The sequence below is a fragment of the Coffea arabica genome, chromosome 1e (genome assembly GCF_036785885.1).
Source record: "Coffea arabica cultivar ET-39 chromosome 1e, Coffea Arabica ET-39 HiFi, whole genome shotgun sequence".
NCBI lineage: Eukaryota > Viridiplantae > Streptophyta > Magnoliopsida > Gentianales > Rubiaceae > Coffea > Coffea arabica.
Genome location: NC_092311.1, coordinates 4,680,169 through 4,707,051, shown reverse-complemented (window position 1 = coordinate 4,707,051; position 26,883 = coordinate 4,680,169). Strand labels below are relative to the sequence as shown.

The 26,883-nt window shown below is 35.9% G+C and overlaps 3 protein-coding genes and 2 pseudogenes across 3 annotated transcripts; all 5 read left to right on the top strand.

Moving 5' to 3' along the window:
- Positions 1-434: 434 nt before the first annotated feature.
- Positions 435-8,841, top strand: LOC140015634 (putative disease resistance protein RGA1; annotated as a pseudogene).
- Positions 8,842-9,544: 703 nt separating this feature from the next.
- Positions 9,545-10,360, top strand: LOC113688157 (putative disease resistance protein RGA3). The gene has a single exon (XM_027205847.1). The coding sequence runs from the start codon at positions 9,545-9,547 to the stop codon at positions 10,358-10,360; it is 816 nt and encodes a 271-aa protein (XP_027061648.1).
- A 174-nt stretch (positions 10,361-10,534) lies between these two features.
- LOC140015627 (uncharacterized) lies at positions 10,535-11,071 on the top strand. Its single transcript, XM_072068354.1, has one exon. It carries the CDS (start codon positions 10,535-10,537, stop codon positions 11,069-11,071), a length of 537 nt encoding a protein of 178 aa, XP_071924455.1.
- Positions 11,072-20,313: 9,242 nt separating this feature from the next.
- On the top strand, positions 20,314-24,275 carry LOC113688149 (putative disease resistance protein RGA3; annotated as a pseudogene).
- LOC140004381 (putative disease resistance protein RGA3) lies at positions 21,801-24,165 on the top strand. Its single transcript, XM_072068350.1, has 3 exons — positions 21,801-22,451; positions 22,548-23,632; positions 24,096-24,165. Exons 1-3 carry the CDS (start codon positions 21,801-21,803, stop codon positions 24,163-24,165), a joined length of 1,806 nt encoding a protein of 601 aa, XP_071924451.1.
- Positions 24,276-26,883: the final 2,608 nt, after the last annotated feature.

Below are 26,883 nucleotides of genomic sequence, written 5' to 3'. Positions count from 1 at the left end.
TATGACTCAATCCCCCAAGATACTGGACTAAAAATCCAAGGTTGTGCAAAATTTAAAAGATTTAATAAGCAACAGTTCTACAATTTGGACAAAGAATCTCAAGATTTCATTATTTAACAAAAACAAGTAATTTGAGAACACAAGCCTCACTATCAAGACACTAAGGTGACCATCCGCTACACCTCTCAAAATTTCTACTACACAGGAAGCAAATTAACTGGTTTAAAAAGAGGTGTCTGTTTTTGTTATTGATTTGCTATATAAACTTTTTGGTCCCATTAATTTTCGCTACCTTAATTTCCTAATTGAGGAACGGTCTGATAAAAGTTTCACCACCTACTCCGATTACTACAATTCATGAGTTCCAATTTTCTTTTCGGCCGACCATAGTGGTTTAATTTCTTCCACAATTAAGCCCCCACCAGTGACTAAATCAGATTGCGCTAAAATTATTTTGAGGTGACCCCACACAATTTGATTAATCACAATTATACTAATCTGAATCTCACACATCAACCCACTGGAATCGTTTAATCATCTCTCTCTTGTTCTGACTGGCTTCTATTCTGATTTTTGCCAATTGTTGCTGAAACATTCCTTCCATCTCTTCTATCAGAAAACCTTTCGATCCTAGTTCCAATTCCAAGCAAGAAACAATGGCTGACGCTGCTATCAGTGCTACTGTTAAGGTCGTCTTGGAGACGGTCATTTCCATTGCCGCGGACCGTGTTGGTATGGTTCTCGGGGTCAAAGCAGAGCTGGAGAGACTAAGCAAAACTACTGCAACGATCCGAGGTTTCTTGGCTGATGCTGACAGGAAAATGCATTGCCCAGGGGTGCGAGATTGGCTCAAGCAGCTAGAGGATGAGGTTTTTAAAGCTGATAAAGTGCTGGACGAGCTCCATTATGACAATCTTCGTCGGGAGGTGAAGTACTGAAATCAACTCACCAAGAAGAAGGTATGATTCTTCTTCTCCTTCTTTAATGCAATTGGTTTTAGTTCCAACTTGGCTTCAAGGATCCGGGACATCAACACCAACCTAGAGAGGATCAACCAGCAAGCCAATGACTTGGGATTGGTCATTAAGTACCAAATTGAAGCTGCACTCCCTGCTGATGCCGCTGGTGCCACGACAAGCAGACAGACCGATTCTATCATTGTTCCAAACGTTGTAGGAAGATCCGGCGACGAGTCAAAGATAGTGGAGATGCTGTTGACCGCATCTGAAAGAGTCGTCTCAGTTATTCCCATTACTGGCATGGGTGGTCTGGGCAAAACAACTCTTGCTAAATCAGTCTACAAGAATACAAAAATTGATGAGAATTTTGGCATAAAGATTTGGGTTTGTGTGGCTAGAGAAATAAAATAGTGGAGCTGTTCAAACTCATTTTAGAATCGTTGACAAGAACAAAGGTTGAAGTGGATGGTAGGGAAGCCATAGTTCAAGAAATTCAAGAAAAACTTGGGGAAAAAATATTTCTCCTTGTTCTTGATGATGTATGGAACTGTGAACAGGGATTGTGGAGTGACTTCTTCACCACATTGTTGGGACTCAGTACAACTAAAGGAAGCTGGTGTATTCTCACTACTCGTCTACAACCAGTGGCTAATGCTGTGCTTAGGCATTTGCAAATGAATGATGTGTTGGGAAAGGGGTACCGGTACAGGCACACAATATCAGAATTAGGTCAGGACAAATTTCTCTTTCCCCAAGTACCAGTTAAAATAGGAATAAACCAAATCACCAAGTAATAATACTAATAGTGATAATAAAATGCAAGAAAAATAAAAGGCACAGGGCACCAAGATTTTTACGTGGAAAGCCCAAATTAGGAAAAATCACGGGACCTAGTCCAGTCAAAAATTCCCACTATCACAATAATGGGAATACACAGGTCTACCCGAAGTATTCGAGTGACAACAATATCACCAATACCAACCAAGCCAATCTGCTACAAAATCACCCCCAAAAATTATAACTGTCAAATAAGTGGGTTTAGAAAGGTGTTACCAAACGAAGAGAAAATCTGAAATCTGAACCGGTAGATGAGTAGAGTTTGACAAAAGAATCGCGTATGTAAAATTTCGTCTCAATCGGGTTTCAAATCACCCTCCAATCAAGACCTTGAAGTTTCTCTCTCTCTAGCTATTTCTCTCTCTTCGTGTCTCTCAAAAGTGGCGGCTAGCTCTTTTTTCTCACACAAAGACCAAATGCATCTTGCGGCTGCTATTTGTATTTAAGCTTGAGAAACCCTTAAGCGTCGCTTTCTTGCACAAATGGGTTGACTCACACCCAACAATCTCCCCCTCCAGTTCATTTGGAGGGTTCCACCAAATCTGCTTCTTGTCTGCAAAACAAGAGTTTCTCCTTAGACAATACTTTGGTAAACATGTCAGCACCATTATCATCTGTATGCACTTTCTCAAGTGTCAACAATTTGGAATCCAGTACTTCTCAAACCCAATGATATCTCATATCAATGTGTTTGGATCGAGAGTGAAATGTGGAGTTCTTACACAAATGAATAGCACTCTGACTGTCACAATAAAGGTTGTACTTCTCTTGCTTCATACCCAACTCCTGAAGAAATTTCTGCAACCAAAGAGTCTCCTTACATGCTTTAGTGGTTGCAATATACTCTGCTTTCGTACTGGAGAGGGCAATACACTTTTGTAACTTACTTTGCCATGACACTGCTCCTCCTGCAAAAATCATCAAGTACCCAAATGTGGACTTTCTATTGTCAAGATCACCTGCCATATCTGCATCAGTGTATCCATCTAGCATAGTTTTACCATTGCCGAAACATAGACACAATCTAGAAGTTCCCTTGAGATACCTGAGAATCCATTTGACAGCATTCCAATGCTCCTTACCAGGATTAGAAAGATGCCGACCGACTACTCCAACTGCATAAGCAATATCTGACCTAGTGCAAACCATAGCATACATCAAACTACCAACAGCCGAAACATAAGGAACCTTCTTCATGTCTTCTTTATCTTTTTCACTTGTAGGACACTGTTTGATATTCAGTTTAAAGTGACCTGCAAGTGGAGTTGAGACTTCCTTAGCCTTGCTCATGTTAAACCTGTTGAGTACTTTCTCAATGTATTTTTCTTGAGACAACCAAAGCTTTCCATTTTGCCTGTCATGTGAGATTTTCATCCCCAGTATCTGTCTAACCGGACCCAAATCCTTCATTGCAAAAGATTTACTTAACTCCTTTTTCAACCTGTCAATTTTAATAGTATTACGGCCAACAATCAACATGTCATCAACATATAGTAAGAGAATAACAAAATCACCATCTGAAAAATTTTTCACATAAACACAGTGACTAGATGTAGTCCTGTGGTACTCATGGTCTATCATGAAGGAGTCAAATTTCTTATACCACTGTCTCGGTGCCTGTTTCAACCCATACAAACTCTTCTTGAGACGGCATACAAGATTTTTCTTGCCACTTTTTTTGAACCCCTTCGGTTGCTCCATGTAGATCTTCTCTTCCAAGTCGCCATGCAGGAAGGCTATCTTCACATCATATTGTTCAATCTCCAAATTCAAATTGGCTGCAATACCAAGAACAACTCGAATTGATGACATTTTTACTGCAGGTAAGAAGATTTCTTCAAAATCTAAACCCTTCTTTTGACTAAATCCCTTCACAACCAATCTTGATTTGTACTTTGGTTGTGAGCTGTGCTCCTGAGTTTTCAACCTATAAACCCATTTATTTTTTAAAGCTCTCTTGTCCTTAGGTAGTTTCACTAACTCATAAGTGTGATTCTCATGCAGGGACACCATCTCCTCTTGCATGGCTCGCAACCAATCTTCTTTGTTCTCATGCTCTAAAGTTTCACAGGAGGACTCTGGCTCTCCTCCATCTGTTAACAACAAATATTCATGATGATTATATCTGCTAGAAGGTCTCCTCTCTCTGGTAGATCTCCTAAACTCATCCTATGGTGGTGGTGGTGGTGGTGGAGTAGGTGGTGTCTCATGCTCAGGTTCATCAGCAGTAGGATTATCACCATCATTAACATCCTCTCTCTACTCTGTCTTAGCTCCCCCTTGATTAAAATCAACAGGTACTGGAATTGGATCTGAATCTGAATTTGAGCTAGCAGGAATGTCATTTAAAGATTTTGAATTATTACCTTTATCAATGTCTTCAAAGGTTTGATCTTCAAAGAAGACAGCATCTCTGCTCCTGATCACCTTCTTCTCAATATTATCATACAACCTGTAACCAAAATCTTCATGTCCATAACCCAAGAAAATACATTGATTTTATTTTACATCAAGTTTTGACCTCTCATCTTTGGGAATATGAACAAATGCCCGGCAACCAAAAACTCTCAAGTGCTTAAAGGACATATCTTTTCCCGGCCATACTCTCTCTGGGATGTCACCATTTAGAGGAACTGATGGAGAAAGATTAATCAAATCGATTGCAGTCCTCATTGCCTCATCCCAAAAGGATTTTGGCAACTTAGCATTAGAGAGCATACATCTGACTCGTTCAGTGATGGATCTATTCATCCTCTCTGCTACTCCATTCTCTTGAGGAGTTTTTGGCATAGTTTTCTCCAATCTGATCCCACGGGACTTGCAATAGATTTCAAATGGTTCTCTGTACTCACTACCATTATCAGCACGTACACACTTTAACTGCTTACCAGTTTCTCTTTCAACTTTGCTATGAAAGTCTTTAAACACATCCAAAACCTGATCTTTGGATTTCAAAACAAAACACCAAACTTTTCTAGCAAAGTCATCAATAAAAGTTACAAAATAAACAGCACCATCAAGAGACTTATCTTTCATATAACAAACATCAGTGTGCACCAATTCTAACAAATTCAATTTTCTAGATGGAGGAAAATTTTGAAATTCAACTCGGTGTTGTTTCCCATAAATGCAGTCAACACAAGGTTTAAGTGCATTATCTCTAACTTCAGGTAGGAGCTATTTGCGAACAAGTGTCTGAATCCTCTTTTCACCCATGTGCCCAAGTCGCCTATGCCAAAGGTCAATTGATGAATCACGAACTGCATTAACTTCTCCCGTCCTCAACTTGGTTTGCATCACGTAGAAGGTACTATACTTCTTTCCTCTGGAAACAACGAGACTTCCTTTGCTGAGATTTCATTTGCCTCCCCCTTGCGAGCTATAGTAGCCCTCATCGTCAAGTTTTCCTGTAGAGATAAGATTAAGGCGAATATCAGGGACATGTCGAGCATTTCTCAGTATCAACTGGCACTCGGTATCTGTATCCAAGTATATTTCTTCCATGTCAACAATTTTGCATGAGACCTCATTTCCCATTCTAACATATCCAAAATCTCCTTCGGTGTAAGTTGAGAAGAAATGCCTGTAAGGAGTAACATGATAGGATGCACCCTAATCAACTACCCAATCACTGTCATAATGAATAATATTCACCTGACCATCATCAAAGAATACAAACATGTCATCATGAGCTGCCACAACTGCTGTAATCTCTTCATCACCTTTTTCCTTCGCCTTACCATTTTTCTCAGTTTGTTCCCATTTTAGGATTCTGCATTCTTTCATATAATGCCCATTCTTCTTACAATAATAGCATGCAATATATTTTCATGACTCAGACCTGCTTCTGGATTTGTCATTCCTGTTGTGGGGCTTTCTACTTTTGCTTCTCTCTCTTCTTTTTTTCTTTTCTGTCACCAGGGTTTGGGACTCATAGACAATTCCTTGTTCCTTCCTCCTGAACTCTTCATTCATCACGGCTTCTTTTGTAATAGTCATGGTCAACACACCATTGGGAGCTGAATTACTGACGGAGACCACCATAGTTTTCCAACTGTCCGGTAGTGAATTGAATAATAATAAAGTCTGCACTTCATCATCCAAATTCAAATTTGAATGTAGTTGCCTGGTTTATCAATCCCTGAAAATTACTCAGGTGTTCAGTCATATCTTCCCCATATTTATATCTCATCCAAGAAATCTGCTTCAGACAATTAGCCTTGTTCAAATCAGTCTTCCGTTCATACATACTTTCAAACTTTTTTCATAATACATCAGTTCTGGTGTCATTAGCAAAATGTTGAAAAATACTTTGACCAATCCATTTTTTAATATTATCAACAGTTTTCCTGTGCATAACAGCCCATTTTTCATCATTCATATCACTTGATCTACCTTTATCCCTTAGAACAGGTTCAAACAAATATCAGCAATACAGGTAGTCTTCCATTCTAGGCTTCCAAATCGAATAATTAGTGACAGGTGCCGAACCTGTGCAATAATAATTACTAAAAAGTCCTAATTACCACCTCAATTAAATAATTATAGAACAAATCCAAGTACTGGAGCAGGGACCCTAGATGTGCAATGGGTTACTTGATTCACCCTGTTCCCGAAGAGTTTGCTTGATCCGATATACCGGATTCGTCTATAAAAATACTAATTTTGCGTACAATGGCAAGTAGGGTCGATTCCACAGGGAGCAGGTAGGAAATTATTTCTTTCCAAACTAAAAGCACGAAATTGGGGGATTTTCAATGGGAGGCAAATAAAAATAAAATAAAATAGAACAAACAAAATTCAAAACTAACTCACAAAGCACAATTCACTAAAAATAGCAATTTATAAAAGTTCTACCCAAAGGATCAACTGCTCAGGCACGGTCCAATTAAATGCTCATCGATGCAAAGATATTTCATCCATTTATCACTAGGTTGATTATAGCCATCAATAAGCTCTGACAACCAGCTCTTCCTTACTTTTTCGACAGTCAAGGTACGACCATTGACTGCTTCTCTAACCAGATAACAACCCTAGGTACGACCGTAGGAATTTAATTATCCAATTGCATTAAAGCTAGAAGAACCCAACCCTAACCAATAAACACGCTAAGAGGGTTTATTTAAGCTAGATCTTGCGTTTTCCCATCATAAAATCAATTATGGTGGTTGCCACGAGGTGTTAGCTAAATGAACAATTACGGATTCTATTTAATTAACGTGGCAATAGGCTATTAAATTAAATCAAATACCCGCCCGTTGATATTCAATTAATAAAATACCCATGAACAATTAATTCAGGAAACGCACGAATAGCAATAAATTGGGAGAAATAATGAAGATTCGGTTAGATCTCACAGATGTGATGGACCGCGCCCTCGCGCCAACCTTTGGGTAGAGGGGGGAATTAGCCGCTCCTCATCATGTCAAGCTCACGCAATTTAATTGATTTCATCCCCGCAAACATCAAAGAATCTGGATTGGTGAAGTAGCGCAGATAGAAAAAGTGAAAAGTCTCGCTTGACTCTGCGTGGGAGTCCGTACTGGATTCCCCAAGTTCAATGCCAAAACCAACGGAAGTTGAATAAATTCGAAAGCGAAAAGCGAAGGAGTCAGACGCAGACGCCAAAAACAAGAGAAAGAAAAGTCTTCTGTGTCTGACCCTATTCGGCCGCAGAAGAAACAAAAGAAAAACAAAAGCGTCTAACAAGTCTTGCAAAAAGGTAAAACTAAGGCTAAAAGTAGTGATGCTTTGAATCTTGCTTTTTCCTTTCTTTATAGCCGCCGCAGGAACTCTCAGACGTCTCGCCCAATTCAAAAGCTAGTCTTTTGGAGTTTTTATCCCATGCTTCTCACGGTTCACGTGGACCGTAGTCCGGCTTTCGGTTTCGTCCACCTTCTAAGGCGTGGCCACGCCCTGAGACGAAAAGTCTTCTGGAAATTTACCCCGCGAGATCATTTTTCATGCCTACCACCTACAATTCATACAAATATCGAATATGAGTGAAATTCCAATTCTTAGTACCGTGAATAGCCAAAATTAGGACAAAATAACAGTGTAAAATACGCCAAAAAACCGTTCTATCAATTAGTAGCATTCAATTTTATCATGCAACCACTATCCGAATCATCCATTTTTAACTAGTACAATTGAACAGTCCAACTTGACTCCTCTGATACCACTTGTTGGGAAAGGGGTACCGGTAGAGGCACACAATATCAGAGTTAGCTCAGGACAAATTTTTCTTTTCCCAAATAGCAGTTAAAATAGGAATAAACCAAATCACCAAGTAATAATACCAGCAGTGATAATAAAATGCAAGAAAAAATAAAAGGCACAGGACACCAAGATTTTTACGTGAAAAACTCAAATTGGAAAAAATTACGGGATCTAGTCCAGTCAAAAATCTCCACTATCACAATAATGGGAATACACAGGTCTATCCAAAATATTCGAGTGACAACAATATCACCAATACCAACCAAGCCAATCTGCTACAAAATCACCCCCAAAAATTACAACTGTCAAAGAAGTGGGTTTGATAAGGTGTTACCAACGAAGAGAAAATCTGAAATCTGAATCGGTAGATGAGTAGAGTTTGACAAGAGGATTGCGTGTGTAAAATTTCGTCTCAATCGGGTTTCAAATCACCCTCCAATCAAGACCTTGAAGTTTCTCTCTCTCTAGCTGTTTCTCTCTCTTCGTGTCTCTCAAAAGTGGCAGTTGGCTCTTTTTTCTCGCACAAAGACCAAATGCATCTTGCGGCTGCTATTTGTATTTAAGCTTGATAAACCCTCAAGCGTTGCTTTCTTGCACAAATGGGCTGACTCACACCCAACATGATGGTCCTTATTTCTTAGGAAAACTATCAGGTGATGACTGCTGGTCCATCATAAAAAGAAAGGTGCTCGCAGGGGAAGAAGTAACAAAAGAATTGGAAGCAATACAAGAGCAAATTTTAAAGAGATGCGATGGCCTACCCTTGGCGGCAAGTTTGATTGGTAGCTTGTTGCTTAACAACAGAAGAGAGAAGTGGCACTCTTGAATGAAGATCAAAGTGAGATCGATCAAATACTTAAGGTGAGCTTTGATCATTTATCACCTCCATCAGTTAAGAAATGTTTTGCATATTGCTCAATTTTTGCCCAAGACACTGAATTAGGAGAAGATGAACTAATTGAGCACTGGGTTGCTGAAGGTTTTGTTCTACCATATCAGGAAAACACAAGAATGATGGAGGAAAGAGGAGGCGAGTATTTAAGGATTTTGTTACAAAGTTCCTTACTAGAAAAAGTCGTAGATAAGAGAAGCACATATTATAAAATGCATGATCTCGTGCATGATTTTGCAAAATCAGTTCTCAATCCTAAATGTAGTAGCTAGGATCGCTACCTTGCATTACACTCATATGAAGAAATGGAAGAAAATGTCAGAAGGAATAAAGCAGCATCAATCCGTTCGTTATTTCTCCATTTATAGGGTGGCATATCTGCTAACATGTTATCAAGATTCAAGCACTTGCATGTTCTCAAATTGTTTGGATATTTTGTCATGTTTCTGCCTAGCTCTATTGGCGAGTTACTACATTTGCGGTAATCACAAGTTTGCCAGAAACTCTTTGTAAGCTATATAATTTGCAAACTCTAACGATGAGAGATCGTGCACTTGAAGGAGGTTTTCCGAAACGGATGAGCGATTTGATTAGCTTGAGACATCTAGACTACTATGATTATCATGCATAATTTAAAATGCCGGCGCAGATAGGACAATTGACTTGTCTTCAAACTCTGAAATTCTTTGATGTAAGTCAAGAGAGCGGATGTGGCATTGAAGAGCTTGGGACCTTGAAATATCTGAAAGGATTGTTGGAGATAAGGAATCTTGAACTAGTGAAAGGCAAAGAAGCAGCTAAAAGAGCAAAATTGTTCGAAAAGCCAGATCTGTCTCGCTTGGAATTTGAATGGAATAGAAGGGATCAAAAAAGTGATAACCATGATGAGGATGTGTTGGAAGGTCTCCAACCTCACCCAAATTTGGAAAAGTTGAGGATTTATTCTTTTATGGGTAATAAATTTCCGCAATGGTTTATGAATTTGTCAAAATTGGTGGAGTTGCGAATAAAAGATTGCCAGAGATGTAGTGAACTCCCTGCATTAGGACAACTACCATCGCTCAAAGGTCTCCATCTGGAAAGCTTGAACAACATTCGATATTTTGGAGATGAATTCTACAGTATTACTACTAATGAGGAGGAAGGCAGATCACGAGCATCAGGGAGCAGCATTAGAAGGCGAAAATTCTTTCCGGCCCTTGAAGAACTGAATGTAAAAAATATGAGAAATTTGGTAGAGTGGAAGGATGCAGACCCAGTGAGATCAACCATAGGTGAAACAGAAGTTGATGCCTTTCCCATACTGAGTGATTTTCGCATTGAAAGTTGCCCACAACTGACCACTTTCCCATGCTCAGGTAAAAGTCTAGACGTGAGGTATTCTCACAATCTAACAAGTATAAAAACGGGTTACGGCACTGCTTCTGTTGAGGAGTTGAGTATTCAATTTTGAGACTATCTTAGAGAGCTGCCAGAAGATGTGTTTGGATCGAGTTTGCAGCGGCTGGTCATCTATAAATACGCAAGATTAATCAGTCTGGGAGTAAATGGACAGAAATGCCCCCTACCCTGTCTTGAGCGATTGAGTATTCAATATTGCGATGAGTTGACCACTATACCCGACAAAATGTTCGAGTCATGCCCGTCTCTGCAATACCTGTATGTGGAGGATTGCCCCAATCTGGTGTCGTTTTCACTTAATTTGCAGGAGACACCTTCTCTCAAGCAATTCGTCTTAATCGACTCTCCCAAATTGATCCCTCATTGGTTCAAAGGATTTGCTTTTGCCACCAACTTAAGAAAACTGATTAGTTTGAGCATCAACAGTCCCTTCTTCTCAGATGACTCCTCAATCGATGATTTTGATTGGTCTGGTTTAAGGTCTGTATCAACACTCTGTGAGCTTCGATTGGAAGGGCTGCTTCACACGGAGTCCCTGGCACACCAGCTTCAATACTTTACTACCCTCACTTCACTACGTCTGGCTGACTTTGGAGGATTAGAAGTGCAACCGGATTGGATTGGAAACCTTGTGTCCCTTGAAGACCTAGAGCTATCGAATTGCAAAAAGCTTCGATCTTTACCATCCGAGACCGCCATGAGACGCCTCACCAAGTTAACTCGTGTTGAAGTTTATCGGTGTCCTCTATTAAGACAACGATAAACTCCCCAAAGTTCACACTCATATATATATGTATATAAATTTGGAGGAGTAGATTTCAAGTTATTTTGTAAGATTGTCCTATCTAAAGTTCACACTCATATATATGTATATAAATTTTTTGTATATGCATCTCATTGACATATATTTTCCTCTTCAGTCTCTTATACTCTTTTTCTCTATCTCTTTTCCCCAAAGTTATTCTCCGTAATTAATTCTCTTCTTTTGGGCAAACCTTGGTTTCTCTTCAAAGATTAGTTTTAACAAAGCCTGGTTTTGAGCAAATTGGAAGGGACCAAATTTCTGGATTTTCTCTGCATCTCACCACAGAAAGATTTTGAACATCTTAAAAACTCAACTTGTTACCTTCTATTTGGCCAAGGACGAAATTATTAGCAACGGTGCATACACAATTAGCCTCTTTGTTTGAATGTGTTGGAAAGTGTTTCATTTGATGTGCAATGTGAGGTGTACATGGACGCATTCTTCATTTTTCTGTCACTGATATTGCCAGTCTAAATAGACAACATTAAAGCTAATCAAGAAACAGTTGTGAAGAAACTTTGCTATTCTTTGGGACTCTATGCTCTTATTGCCATAAAATTATATCAATCTCCTTGAAGCTCAAATATGTTTATTGAGGAACTAGAGTGCTGCAAGTCTTTACCCCTTACAATTGTTGATGCATGCTTCATAAGAATGACAATAATATGGGATGTTTGTTTATCATCTTCCACAAGTTCGTACATCACAATTACCTTACTTTTTTGTTCTATGAGCTGAATTACTGTATTGTTACCTTGTAGACAAGCGGTGACAACGAACAAGAAGCCAATAATGGTGCTCTAACATTAGTTTCATGTTGTTTCCCATCATTGCTGAAGAAGGAGAAACCAGGAGGTATGATGGTTCTCAAACATCAGCTTCTCTCCCCAAGAACTCTTTTTAACCTCCACTCAATTTATTAAAAATACAAGGGAATTGGTGCAAGTTTTTATCAAAGTATGCTTGTGTGAAAACAGGGTGTTTTCACACACTTTCATGTATTTTTGAATGTTTGTCCTATGCTATATAGCTTGGTTTTTAATCCTTAAGATTGTACATTTACTAGGTGTTTAACATGTCATTTGATTGTGAAAGAAGCTGGTTTTTTCCATTTTATTTTACTGGTTACTAGACCATACCTTTTATTTGCATTCCTTAGCTGTCATAACCATGGTTCGAAAACTCGGCCGAGACTGAGATGACTCAGCCGAGTCGTCACCGTCTCGGCCTTCGCCGATACGATACCGTGACGAAACGTTATCGAAATACTCAACTCGTCGAAACGTCACCGTGAAAGGTTGAAACGGCCGAGTCACATCAAATCACTTCGAGTCATCCCGAATCAATTCGAATTTTTATTATTTTTACTAATTTTTTAAATTATTTTTGTTTATCATATTTTTTATAATTTTTAAAATATTAAATATTTCAAAAATTCGCGTCTCGCCGAGACCGCGATCGATATGCTGAGACCGATGTGGAACAGTCCAGGCCGCGACCGCGACTTTGAACCATGGTCATAACTAAATTCATACTGAAATGTAACATTATGATGGTATTTTCCAGAGTCAAAAAGCAGACCTCATGTTGTTGGATAAAGACACCACCTTTGCTGTTGCATTTCTTACAAGATTGCCAGGGGGCAGAAGTTATTTTCACTGACTAGACAGGTTTGAAGATGAAGCTAGTAATCAATGATGAGAATTTTGCAGATTAGAGAGCGCTAGCTTTGATGGAGGCTTCACCAATAGGTGGTTCTCCCCAGGTTTCCCAAACATAAGTTTTTACTCATCTCCTGCTCGGGCTGCAGAAAGTAAGGTAATAATTTAGCTTGTTCATCTTTAGGGCAGTTTTGATAGTTTATTATCTGCATTCTTGATATGTATTTCAAAAATCAATTACCAAAACTTTTTCCCCCCTTTGGTGTAGCATGCTGATTGCTGAACAAATTGGAAGAGACCAAAATTCTGTGTTTTCTCTGCCTCTCTGAACTACTGAAAGATTTGAACATCTTAAATCTCTTTAACTTCAACTTGTTACATTCTATTTGGCCAAGGATGAAATTATTAGCTATGTCCTAGGTATGACTGTAGAAATTAATTTCCTAATTGCCTTAAAAACTAGAAAAACCTAACCTAAATTAATAACACGCTACGAGGGTTATATAAATCAGATTGCACGTTCCCCTAGTATGTGAAATACTAGCTGCCACTAATATTAACCAATTAAACAATTATGGATTTAATTGATTAATTTGACAGGAGATTAATAAGTCAAATTGCACATCGGCCCCTTGATATCCAATTAACAAAATAATCCCATGGAAATTCAAATAGAAAACATGCAAATATTAACAAATTAAGGAACACATGAAAATTAATTCGATCTCACAGATATTTAGGACTGCGTCGTAGCGTTGCTCCTTGACTAGATGAGAAGATTAGCCACGCCTCATAAGAAAATTTTCACACAATTTAATTGAATTCAAAGACATATATAACTCGCTAATAATCTAGAATGAGACTTTGAGTCTCCGTAGACTCCTTGAAGAAAACCTGCACACCACAAAACAAGAGAAGGAACAATTTCCTATTCTAAAAACAGAGGACTGCCTATATTCCACTCCGTAGCCTCTTATATATAAGCCAACTAGTCTAATAGCTCCCTCTTATTTTATTGGAGCACTAGTTTCATAGGAGAAAACTAGTCTTGTAGGAGCAAATGGAAAAGTGATCTCATGATCAAAAGCCAACCATAGCTAATCAATAATATCTCCCAAAAGATGTACCAAATGTCTAAAGCAATCCATTACCTATCCTACGTGGTCCCCGCTGGATAATGAAAGAAAACAACATCCCAATAAATTCCAGCACAATCATCAATTCCACTGCAATCATCAAAATGGATGAGTCCACTACAATCATCAATTCCAGCACAATTACACCCGTGGAGCCTGGCTTGTATTTTTTTTTAAAAACTTCCCACGTGTGGAGTATTTGTTGCAAAAAGATCTCTCTTTTCTGCTCCACTTCCTAAAATTGAGTTCAAATGCCAAATATAAATATATGTTAACAATTAAAATAATATTTGGCATGGATAAAGGGAAAATTTAACAATAAAATTACTAACAATTAACACCCTATCATTTACCCCCTTAACGTTTGGTGTCACTATCAATTTCCTCCTTAACATTATCTTTTAGTCACTTTACCATCAAGACTAACAGTCAAATTTAACGGAGTTTATTAATTAAAGTAAAAAGACATGTTTAACCCTTAAAATGATTATCACATTACTCCCATAAAGTATAATCTCATTATCAATTTATCCCCTAGAATTATTTTTTTAGGCAATTTATCTTACCATTAAACCAACTTAACAAGTTAAAAAACTTTAGAAGCAAATACCCTTCTCTTTGCATAATAAAAATAATAAAAAATTTAGTGTGGCTCTTCTCCTTTTTAGTATCAAGAAAAAAGTCAAAGAATTCATTTCTTTTTTCTTGACAGTCTTATTAATATTGAAAAAAAATAGAAAGATGGAGAGGGGGAGAGGAAAGGGAGAGAGAGAGCTCAATTCTTTTTTTAAAAATTACAAATAAGAAAGAATTGAATACTTTTATTATTTTAAAATTATTTCATGTTTCTGTTTACTACCAAATTCCAATCCTAATCTCGACAACCTTAAAATAATACGATAACGTTATACTTTTCTTTATTTTCTTTTTTTACAAAATCTAATTTTCTGTCTCCTTCTTTCCCATCTCTTTTTCTTTTTCGAGTATTAATAAGTGTGAAAAAAAGAAATTTGAGAAACCCCTTTTATTTTTATGTTTTTTGATCTTTTAAAGTGAAAAAAAAGGAAGAATAACTATTCCAACTTTTTTATTTTTAATTATATATAAAAAAGGGTAAATATATTTAAATTTTTTTTACCATAGTAGTTAGATTAACGATTAGGTAAAATGCCTAGAAAATAATGCTAGGAACTAAAGTGATTGTATCACTATAATCTAAACGAATAAAGTGATAATAACAATGTAGTAATGTTATAAAATAAAAGGGTATTTTTGTCTAAAATTTCTTAATATATTGAGTTGAATTACTTATGGAGGTAAAGTGACTAAAAGATAACGTTAGGGGGTAAACTGGTAATAGTAATATAGCTAAGGAGGTAAAGTGATAATAACCCTTTTATATATACTGTACTTACAGTGTATATGCTATCACATTTAGATACATGACACATATGTAAAATTTGAATTTCACATTTAAATTTAGATTATGCATCATATATCTAATGATAAAAGTGTATATGATATCGGTGTGTAATAAATCATATATATATATATATATAATAAAGTCGTATTTTCATTCTTATCCCTTCATATTTTCTCTTTCCTACGTGGCTTAACGAGACGGCAAGTAGTTTCCTACGTGGCTTGCTCCTTTTTTGTCTAGATATATATCATTTCTTATTTCCTATAAGAATTCTTAATATTATATGATTCTTATTTCCTACTGAAAAAAGAAACTGGAAAGTAATGCGATATAAATAAAAGAGACATAAATATCTCTATTAGACATATCTCCAAATTCATGCCAATAATTTGTGTACTGCATAGGGAACCGAAGTAAATAAGAATTGTTATCACTACAAGAAGTAGAAAAGTAACTAATTTCAAAAGGAACCATTAATAACAGAAGTCAATATCTGATGTTGGAAATAAGATTCTTAATAAATTTTATTATTAAGTACGTTATCAAGACATAGTGCATAGTACGAAATTTATGGAAAAGAAAAAGTTAATTGAATCCAATTAACTATATGTATTTGACCCATACGGTCAAATATAAATTCCTATTTGAGCACGGGTTTGTAAATTCCTATAAACCCGTTCGTTGTTAATCAAAACATGCAGGTTATACTCATTGTTAGGTTATAGGATTCACAATACATCTCTGCTCAGATGGTGGGGAGTATTTAATGTGTAGACCCACACTATAGGAGTCCATACACTTAAAGGACTCGATATAGTTGAGATGGTCTTTCAAGTTAGGTAAAATCTGTCTTGAGAACGCACTTTTATTTCCTATAAGAATTTTTAATATTATAGGATTCTTATTTCCTATCCAAAGTTACGTACTTTAAACAACTTAAATCAAGATAAACCTACTTTTAATGTTCTTATCAATATCTCTTTATATTCTTATCAATTCTTATTTCTTATGCCTACACTACATATAGCCTCTAATATATTGATTTCAAGCATCAAATTCATGATTAGGTATTTTCAGTGCAAGCGGTTGGCACATTAAAGTATCGATTTTGGGTTTTCACTCCTCTTGATTATCGGGTACATCTTCTTTCAATACAGATATTTTTTTAAAAAGGCATGTTGATCTTCAATTGTAAAAGTTTAGTAACATATCTTGAATTTTTGTTTTGTTTTTATTTTGTATTTGTTTTTTTATGAACACATAGGATTAGTAATATATCTTGAATTAGTAATAAATTTCTCTTCTATTTCACATATTATATCTCACATAATATTTTTGCCTTTAATTTTGATAAATCATTAGCGGATTGGTGGAACCGACAACCAATACCAACCTAAAGCATCTTCTTCCCAGATCCCAATTAGTATAACAGATGATTCTAATCAACAACATTTCAATACACTTCATATGAATCATTCATCAGAGGGTTCAACAAAAACCACAGAGGAAGAGAATCCTCATAAAAAGATTTGCATGAGAAGGTAGATTTAATATACTATTTTACTTTCTTAAATTATAATCTTTACGTATTGTTATACACAATCTTGAATGCGATAAATCATTTATTTTTTTATACTTAGTTATCCTGCTTTGCTATCATGCAGTGATAATGGAAAATCAATAAATGCTGATTTGCAAAGACAAATCGAGGAGAATGTTCAAACAGAAGAAAAACAAAAACGAGTTTCTGAAGAGTAGAATATTATTTGATACTATTTACTGCACTTTTTATTTATTTTCAAGTTTTTGAATGTTATGCTATTGTCGAATGTTATTTTTTCCATTTTTGAATTATTATTTACTGAATTAGATGTTCAAATTTATATTATAAGAATACTTTATATTACAATGCGCATATAGTAATATACTTAAGAAAAGTTATAATAAAATATACATTAAGTGTCTGTTTGATAACATAAAAAAGTGCTGAAACTGAATTCATTCAGACATTCAGATGTTTTGGGTGTTTGATAAATAAAAATTTTTCTGCTGAACTTATTAAGTGGTGCTGAATTTGTATGTATTTTTTTCAGCACAAGAATTGTAACTGAATGCTTAATTTGATAAGAATCAAGAGATTTACCTCATCTACTTTATCTTATCTACCAAATCTATCCTTGTTTGTTAATTACATTCAAAATCCTTATTGAATTAAACAACCTAATATTCTCTATTCAAAATCCTTATCTAATTAAACAACCTGACATTCTCTGTCTAATGGCTTTCTACTTCTATTTTCTCCCTATTTAATGATTTTTTTACAATTTCTCCATACTCCTCACATCTGTCTACTCCTTATCTTTTTCTATCTTTCTACTCTTTATAATTTTGTCATTTTTTTCCTCCCATTTTTTTTTATTGCTACCGTACTCACCGATCTCAAATTCATTTTTTCCAAGGTAAGTGACATTGATTATTTGTTGTTTTGCTTCAACATTTTTCCATTGAAGTAATTAAATTTCTATATAATTTGGTGTGACTTTAAAACTTGTTTATTGCAGCTTCCTTTTGCTTATATTTGGACTTTTCTTATCAAACTCTGATTTAAAAATATATTTGCACCGATATTTGGACTTTTCCATAATATATTTCTTCTTTTATATTACTTTGATTTAAAAATAAATATTGTCATTTTCATACCTAACAATTTTAAGCTAATTAAATCATAGGTTCTATTTCCTTTTTGGATTGAAAGATAGAAGGGCAAAATTGTACAATTTAGTTTATTAAGCATTAAGTTATAAATGTTTATCAAATAGTATAAATATGTTCAGCATTAAGATTCAGATATTCATATTTCTCTTTTCAGTGCTTAATATTCAGCAAATTAATTGTTTCAGTATTTAGAATTCAGAATTTAGAATTCGAAATTCAGATTCAGTTTTATCAAACGGAGCCTAAGTTTGTATTTCATATCGACATTTTTATAAAATTGACTAAATAGTTTATTATTTTTCAAAGATTCCTGTTCAACGAATGGGTACAAAACTAGTTAATTCAATAAATTAAACATTTCAAAACTTGTGATCAATTGGTCCCTCAGTCCCTATCCAAGAGTGTGACGCCTTACAAATCCATCGAAATAAGCTTAGTTATGAACAAATCTTCTGTCCCACATCCTGTGTCACTCTCTGTCCCATTTTTTATTATATTGCTATTTCTCCTACATAAATATCATGTTTTAGTTTTTTTTTGTTTCCTAAAGATCCAATAACTATTAATTAAGTAAAAAATAAATACAAAACCTTCAAAAAAGTAATATATAATAGAAAATTTAAAAATATAGCAGAAAATTCATAAAAAATCTCATTTTTTATGCATTTTGATATTTTGAGTTTGTTAAATTTTGTGTATTACTCAATTAATAGTTATTGGATCTTTAGGAAACAAAAAAGAACTAAAACGTGATGTTTATGTAGGGGAAATAGCAATATAATAAAAAATGGGACAGAGAGTGGCACAGGATGTGGGACAAAAGATCCATTGCGTTTTCCTACTCCTCATGGGCAAGGAGTCAAAGAATAAGTTAATTGATTGAAATTAAAATAAAGTTCTTTTTCAGAAAACTATATCAATCACTCTATGCAAAATTTTCCCGGGGAAGGTTGAAACCAAAGTTCTAAAAAATGACTCCATGTTTGATTTGTATTCCTTCCAAAAATACACTCCATTTTATTGGTATTAGACTACCAAAGCCAGCCACATTCATTGGCTCAAAATAGAGGAGCCTGATTGAAACTTTCAGTGGAAAATAAAAAAAAAGCAAACCATTCTTCTCAAACAGATAGAGGAAAAAAAAAAGCAGCGAACCCTAAAAGTTTTAGCATTTTCAGCTTTGCTATTTTCCTGATGATTACTAGTTATGACACAAAAAAAAAAAATACAAATTCACTGCAGGTGGACAATTGATTTCTAATCTGGTGGGTAAGAAATATTTAGCTGAAATTTCTGTAGGGGCCAAAACAAGTTCAAATGCTTTGATTCGTCAGCGATTTTTATTTATTTATAACTCTTTTTTTTTTTGGGTAAGCACCACATTGTTTTTACACTAGTGTATGGAAAAGTTTGAGTCAATATCATTGTTAAGAAATAAAATAGTTCCTGCATGTATAAAGTAACAATTGTAAAAATAGTTTTGGAATAATGGAGGAATGAACTTATAAGGGTCAAAAGCTATTGCTTTAACTAAACATGAACTCTTTTCTTCTGTTTTTTTTTTTTTTTGAAAAGACAAGTTGACAAATATAAACATATCTTCTCAAACCAAATGAGTGAACAACCTTTCAATTGTATGCAATAAAAAATATATATTGGTGATTGGTGATTGGTGAATAGCGTATGGTTGAATAGTTATCTATTCTATACAGGATATAAGTGTTAAACTATATAATTTAAAAGTAGGAATTTACACATACACTAAACTCAATTCACTAGAAATGTTAAAAGTCTAAAACAAACAATTTGTTTTTCTCAGCCATTGTCAATATAAATTGCAGTCACTTTTAGCATATTCTAAAATGATAATCAAAATTTTCTTCTCCTTGTTAACCTTCACAAATTAAATTAAATCTTTATAATCATATTATGGAGGAAGAAACAAAGCGGAAAGAACTTGCCCTTAACTTGTCTGTCCCAATAATGCCAACTAATGATGATCATGATATGATATGTGACCAAAATTATTAAATTAAACTGACGAGATTAAAAAAGAATTAACTGACTAATAACACTTTTATGTGGTTTTCTTACCAGGCAAATATTTAAAACAAGGCTTACCTGCTACTACGATTTAGTCTTTACTAGGCCATACTTTTGTTGTCTGATTCGGACAAAGAGAACTTTTTATTGCTAATTTCAAATTTTTAAGGGCCGCCACCATGGATCAAAGAAAAATTTATCATTGCTTCTATACTACACAGAGTTTACGCTATTTGCTGCTGAATCAATCCTTCCTTCCTTCTCTGAGAACAGAAAACTTTTGGTCCTAATTCCAATTCGAAGCAAGAAAAAATGGCTGATGCTGCTATTAATACAACTATCAATTTTGTGCTGGGGACTGCTGTTCCCCTTGCGGCTGATCGTATCCGTATGATTCTTGGGGTCAAAAAGGAGTTGGAGAGGATAAGCGCGACTGCTGAAACGATCCAAGGTTTCTTGGTCTGATGCTGACGGGAAAATGCATAGCCCAGGGGTCCAAGATTGGCTCAAGCAGCTCGAGGGAGAGGTTTTTAAAGCAGAATATGTGCTGGATGAGGTCAATTATGAAAATCTCCGTCAGGAGGTGAAGTATCGTGGTCAAGTCAAGAAGAGGAAGGTATGCTTCTTCTTCTCATTCTCCTGCTTTAGCACAATCGTTTTTCGTTCCAGATTGGCTTCAAAAATCAGGGACATCAACACCAACCTAGACAGGATCAACGGTAAAGCCAACGAGTTGGGATTGGTTGTGAAGTACCAAATTGAAGCCGCACTCCCAGCTGCCGATGGAGCCACCACAAGCCGACAGGCTGACTCTATTCTTGTTCCAAATGTTGTGGGAAGAGCCAGCGATGAATCAAAGATAGTGGACATGATGTTGAGCCCCTCTGATAAAGTTATTTCTGTTGTTCCTATAACAGGCATGGGAGGGTTGGGAAAAACAACTCTCGCTAAATCAGTGTACAATAATCCGCGAATTGATGAGCATTTTGGCAAGAAGATTTGGATTTGCCTGGCTAAAGAAATTGAATTAATGGAGCTGTTCAAATTCGTTTTGGAATCATTGACAAGAAAAAAAGTTGAAGTGGATGGTGGGGATGCTATTGTTCAAGAAATTTGAGGAGAAATTGCGAGAAAACGACATCTCCTTGTTCTTGATGATGTGTGGAATCATGAAGAAGGATTGTGGAATGACTTTTTCACCACTTTGGAGGGACTCAATCCAACCAAAGGAAGCTGGTGTCTTGTTACTACTTGTCTGGACCCAGTAGCTGATGCAATGTCTATACATATGAAGATGAATGATGGTCCATATATCTTGGGAAGGCTAGCCGACGATGAGTGTTGGTCTATTCTGAAAGAAAAGGCAATTAGAGGGGAAGGAGTACCAAAGGAATTGGAAGCATTAAAGGAGAAAATTCTTAGAAGATGTGATGGTCTACCACTAGCAGCAAGTTTAATTGAAGGTATGTTACGTAACAAGGGAAAGGAAAAGTGGCTGTCTATTGTGGAGGAGACTCTTGGATGGAGATCAAGGTGAGATCGAGCAAATACTTAAGGTGAGTATTGATCATTTGTCACCTGTATCAGCCAAGAAATGTTTTGCATGCTGCTCGATCTTCCCCCAGGATACTGAATTGGAACAAGATCTATTAACTGAGCTTTGGATAGCGGAAGGCTTTCTTCAACCAGGCCACCAAAATGGAAGTGTGATGGAGGAAATAGGGAGTGACTATTTGAGAATTTTGCTGCAGGCTTCCTTGTTGGAAAAAGTAGAAGAAGAGGAGAGAACATATTATAAAATGCATGATCTTGTGCATGATTTTGCAAAATCAATCTTGAATCCTAAAAGCAGCAATCAGTACCGCTACCTTGCATTGTACTCATCTGAAGCAAAGGCAAAAAATATCACAGAGAAAATTCCAACCTCACTTCGCACATTATTTCTAGAGAATGGCATATCTGATAACATGTTATCAAAGATGGAGTACTTGCATGTTCTGAAATTGGCTGGACCAGATGTCAATGTGCTGCCAAACTCCATTGGCAGCCTGTTACATTTACGGTTTCTTGATATATCAGATTCTGGTATTACAACTTTGCCAGAATCTCTTTGCAAGCTTTACAACTTGCAAACACTGAGGATCAATGGTGAAAAACTTCATGAAGGTCTTCCAGAGGGCACAAGCAATTTGATTAGCTTGAGACATCTTCACTATTATCATAGTGATGCAGAACTCCAAATGCCGATCAAACTGGGACGATTGACTAGCCTTCAAACATTAGAGTTCTTTAACATAGGAGAAGAGAAGGGTCGTGGTGTTGAAGAGCTTGGAACCTTGAAAGATCTCAAAGGATCGTTGGTGATAAGAAATCTTAAGTTAGTAAAGAGTAAAGAAGGAGCTGCACTAGCAAAATTAATTGAAAAGTCAAATCTGTCTAGGTTGGTATTCGAGTAGGGAAGTGGGGATCGGGAGAGTGATAACGGCGATGGAGCTGTGTTGGAAGGTCTCCAACCTCACTATTATTTACAAATGTCAGAAATTCAAGATTTTATGGGTTACCAATTTCCGCAATGGTTTATGAATTTGTCGAAATTAGTGTCCCTGGAGTTAAAAGGTTGCAACAGATGCAGAGAACTCCCTGCTGGGCTAGGAGAACTACCATTCCTCCAACTTCTTTCTTTGAGTAAATTGGAAAACTTAACATGCATTGGCCTTTCATTCTATGGTATTTTTTATAAGCAGGATGGAAGAGGGAGCACTAGTGAATGCAAATTCTTTCCAGCCCTTAAAAGCCTCACTCTAGAAGATATGGTGAATTTGGTTGAGTGGAGGGACCCAGACGAAGTGAGATCAACAACGGATGAAGATGTAGCTGCATTTCCTGTGCTGAAGAGGTTGTCTATCAGTGGTTGCTCCCAACTGACCACTGCTCCAACTCCTAGCCATTTTCCAACTCTTGAGGAGCTCGAAATCAGATTCTATTGCCACTCTTCTCTGGCAGAAAAGGTTTTAAACAATATAACCACTCTCTCGTCACTCAAACTAGATGGAAGTATGTCTTCACGACATAATTCTGAAGCTCATCAACAAATAGAATCTCTCCATTTGGTGAAAAGACCTTTGAATTCAGAAGATGGTAGCCACCAAGGGAGTTCTTTGACTCTAGGAGATGGTTGTGAGCTTCTACCGAGTGAAATGGTTGAGCGACTGTGTCATTTTCCAAGTCTTCAACATCTACAAGTGTCGTATTGCCCCAATGTGACGAGTCTAAGAAGATTAAATTGCGGCACCTGTCTTGAGAGTTTAAAATTGTTTGACTGTGATAATTTGAGGGAGTTGCCGGAAAATCTGTATAAGTTCCAGGCCTTTCGTGATTTGTCTATACGGGTATGCCCCCTATTTGATCTTGGAGAAAATCGGAACGATGGACAGAAAAGCCTCCTCAAGTCTCTCAAGAGTTTGACAATTTCTGATTGTGATGGGTTGACCACTATAGCCAGTGAAATGCTAGAGTCCTGTTCGCCTCTTCAGGCCTTCAGGTGTATGAATGTCCCAATCTGGTCTCCTTTCCACTTGATTTGCAACAGACGCCTTCTCTCGAGACCTGCATCTTAACCAATTGCCCCGAATTGATCAATGATATGCCCAAAGGATTTGCCTTTCTTACTTGCTTAACGACACTGATGATCGGTCCCTTCTCAGATTACTCCTTGGTTGATTGGTCTGGATTAATATCATCATCAACACTCTGTGAACTTGAGTTAAATGGGATGTCTGATATGGAGTCTCTTCCACATCAGCTCCAATACTTGACTACTCTCACATCACTATCTCTATTCGACTTTGGAAGAATTAAAGCATTACCACATTGGATTGGGAACCTTGCGTCTCTTGAAAGACTAGTATTAGAGAGCTTCAATATTTGCCCTCCATGGCTGCCATGAGATGCCTCACTAAATTAACATATCTGCGGATTATTGATTGTTCTCTGTTAATCGATAGGTGCAATTTTGAAAGTGGGGACGACTCAGAGTGGTCAAAGATTTCACACATGGAGCTTGATATTGATTAACATTCATCTTTCTAAGTCGTCCTGTAAGATTTTCACCTCTGCTTTGTTCTCTCTAATGTATTCGCTTTTCTTGGTCCCTTCTTTTAATCTCATTAGTTCACTAAATTTGTTCTCAGTGGATATTGATTTCTCTATTCCTTTCTGTAAATATTGGTTTCCTTTCAATTTATAAGCTAATTGTTGTCATTAAGAAAGCGTAATTTCACAGATTGAAAGAGATTAAAGCTGTGGACTTGATCTTCTTCTTTGAACCATTAAAAGATTATCAGCATTTTGGAACTCAAAATGATTTTAAGCACTTTCTTTTTTCATTCCTCTGGTTACCAAATGACACCTTTCCTGGCCGATGTACATACTTAATAATTTGATTTGTTGGCCGGTCATAATTGAAGCAGTACTGTAAGGTAACATTCTGATAATTTTTCGCAGTCTGTTTTATGAAGTAGAGTGGCAGGAAATTTCTTTTCCCAAAAATGTTAACACTTCGAAGATGCCTCAACTCTCTCATGATCTCCATTAGGAGCTATGTTGGAGTAAAGCTCCTGCTATGTTGGAGTAGAGCTCCTTAAAAGAGAAACAGATTGTCATCTGAAGCATTTTATTTTTAATGGTTGAAGCTTTTGCATTCTCCCAGACTTGTATTATCCCTTTGAGGACGTTACAACTTTGTGATGATCATTAACTGTCTGAAGCTTGTTAATTTTCACCATTGTACATATAAAGGATAGCATTTTTTAGTCTCACTAGATGGCTTCATGATTAAAATTTGTTGAATGGAATTTTATATGATGTTTGAAGCCTTTGGATTCTGAAAAGCAGATTGACCTTCTAGTTTAATCTTGCCAATAGTGAAAATTGGATCTTCGGATATTTATGCCTGGCTCATTGAACATTTATTTATTTTGGCTAAAGTACACTTTAACCCCTCTAGGATTTTAAAAACTATATATAACCCCTTAAAACTATAAACAGTAGTATGGGATTCAACATGTATCTTTCTTTACTAGTCTAACAAAGATACGACTGTTTACATAACTTTTTAAATAGAACCATATAATTATTATCACTTGATTTCAAGATTCGAGACAAATCATGCTATACATAGTGTTAGGCTTTAATGCCTTAAATCTTAACCGTGGACCATCTATAAGTTTCAAAATTATAAATTTGTGTCACAATAGCACAGCTTGAAATGGAAATGAAAACCTCAAAGTACATCCTTTTAGTATAGAGGAAAATCAGGTGGGCTAGGGGTAAAGAGTGGCAAGAGATTCATACCCTTTCCGTGCTAGTCTAGCCAAGATATATAACGGTTTACTATTTGTCTTCGTATAAAACCATATATATATAATAAAAGATTTTACCACTTGATTTCAAAAATAAGACAAAGTCTCATATACAAGTCGGTAAATGTGAGACTTTTTTCTTTTTTGATAGAAAAGATCATTTCATTCAAACAAATTTGTACTAATGGCAGAAAATACATCAAATAAACATGACACAGATATATATATATATATATATATTTGAAATCAATAGATATAACAGATCTAAAAAAACAATACAAATAAAGATAACATTGATGCTCCCATATATCTTCTATTCGGATAAGTCATTGTAGCTCAATACATCAGTGCATGTTTGCTGATAATTAGATCTATTTAAAACTAATTCAAGTCCAAAGAGAAATTTAGATATGATAATAATGGAGAAATTGTATATATGAGAAACTAGATTTTAGATTTACAGAATCTGAAATTTTACAAAGACAAAACCCTAAAAAACTCTTACAATGAAAAATCCAAAAGAAAATAAAACTCTCACTAGAACAATTTGGGAGAGAAGAAACTCTCACTAGGAGATCCTAGGAGAGAAGAATTATCTCATTAGAAAATCCTAGGAGAGAATTTATTCATATAAGAAAAACTAAAAACTATAATAAGTACTTCCTCCCATGGGGAAAGGCCAAATTTGGTCTCTCTTTCATTGAAGAGATGGAAAAAATCTTGATTGAAAGAGTTCTAGAGAGAAGGGAAAGAAAGAGAAATTTCTAATATTATGATGATTTTTTAAAAAATTCTACAAAGGGGACATTTAGTGTTTGCGGTTCTGTAAAAGGGATGTTCGCATTTTGCAAATGCGAGTTCATTGAGATCGCATTTGCCGAATGCGAATTCTCCGTGAATTTTCCAGCCACCCAATTCCAAAAAAAAAAAAAGAAAAAAGACCTCGCATTGAAGGAATGCGAGGTCATATTTTCAAGAATTTGATTCCATATTTTGCCATGACTTTTCTTTTTTGCTTCAGTTGTAATGCCATTTACTCAATATAAATGATTTCACTGCAAATTATAAAATGATTTACAATTTGCAATGAAAGTGTCTACAAATTGTAGTGGTTAAGGCTCTAAATTAATGGGATTTGGAAAAAAAATCCCATAATATTGCCATCAATACTTGATAATAATTTGGGGCAATAAATGTTAACTGAACTAGTAGGCTTTTGGCTTTACTGTAAATTAGCTCCGATAAATGCGAATTCCTAGAAAATTATATTCAAATTTTGTTTTTTTTTTAATTAGGAGGACACAATAATTTTTGTTTTTTCATTGACATTTATCATAGAGGACTAAATCCTTTTTATTTGAAAACTCACATGTGTTAGAAGTTAGCAAATGTGACCTCTCAGTTTAAAATTTTATGTACTAGTAATTCTTTG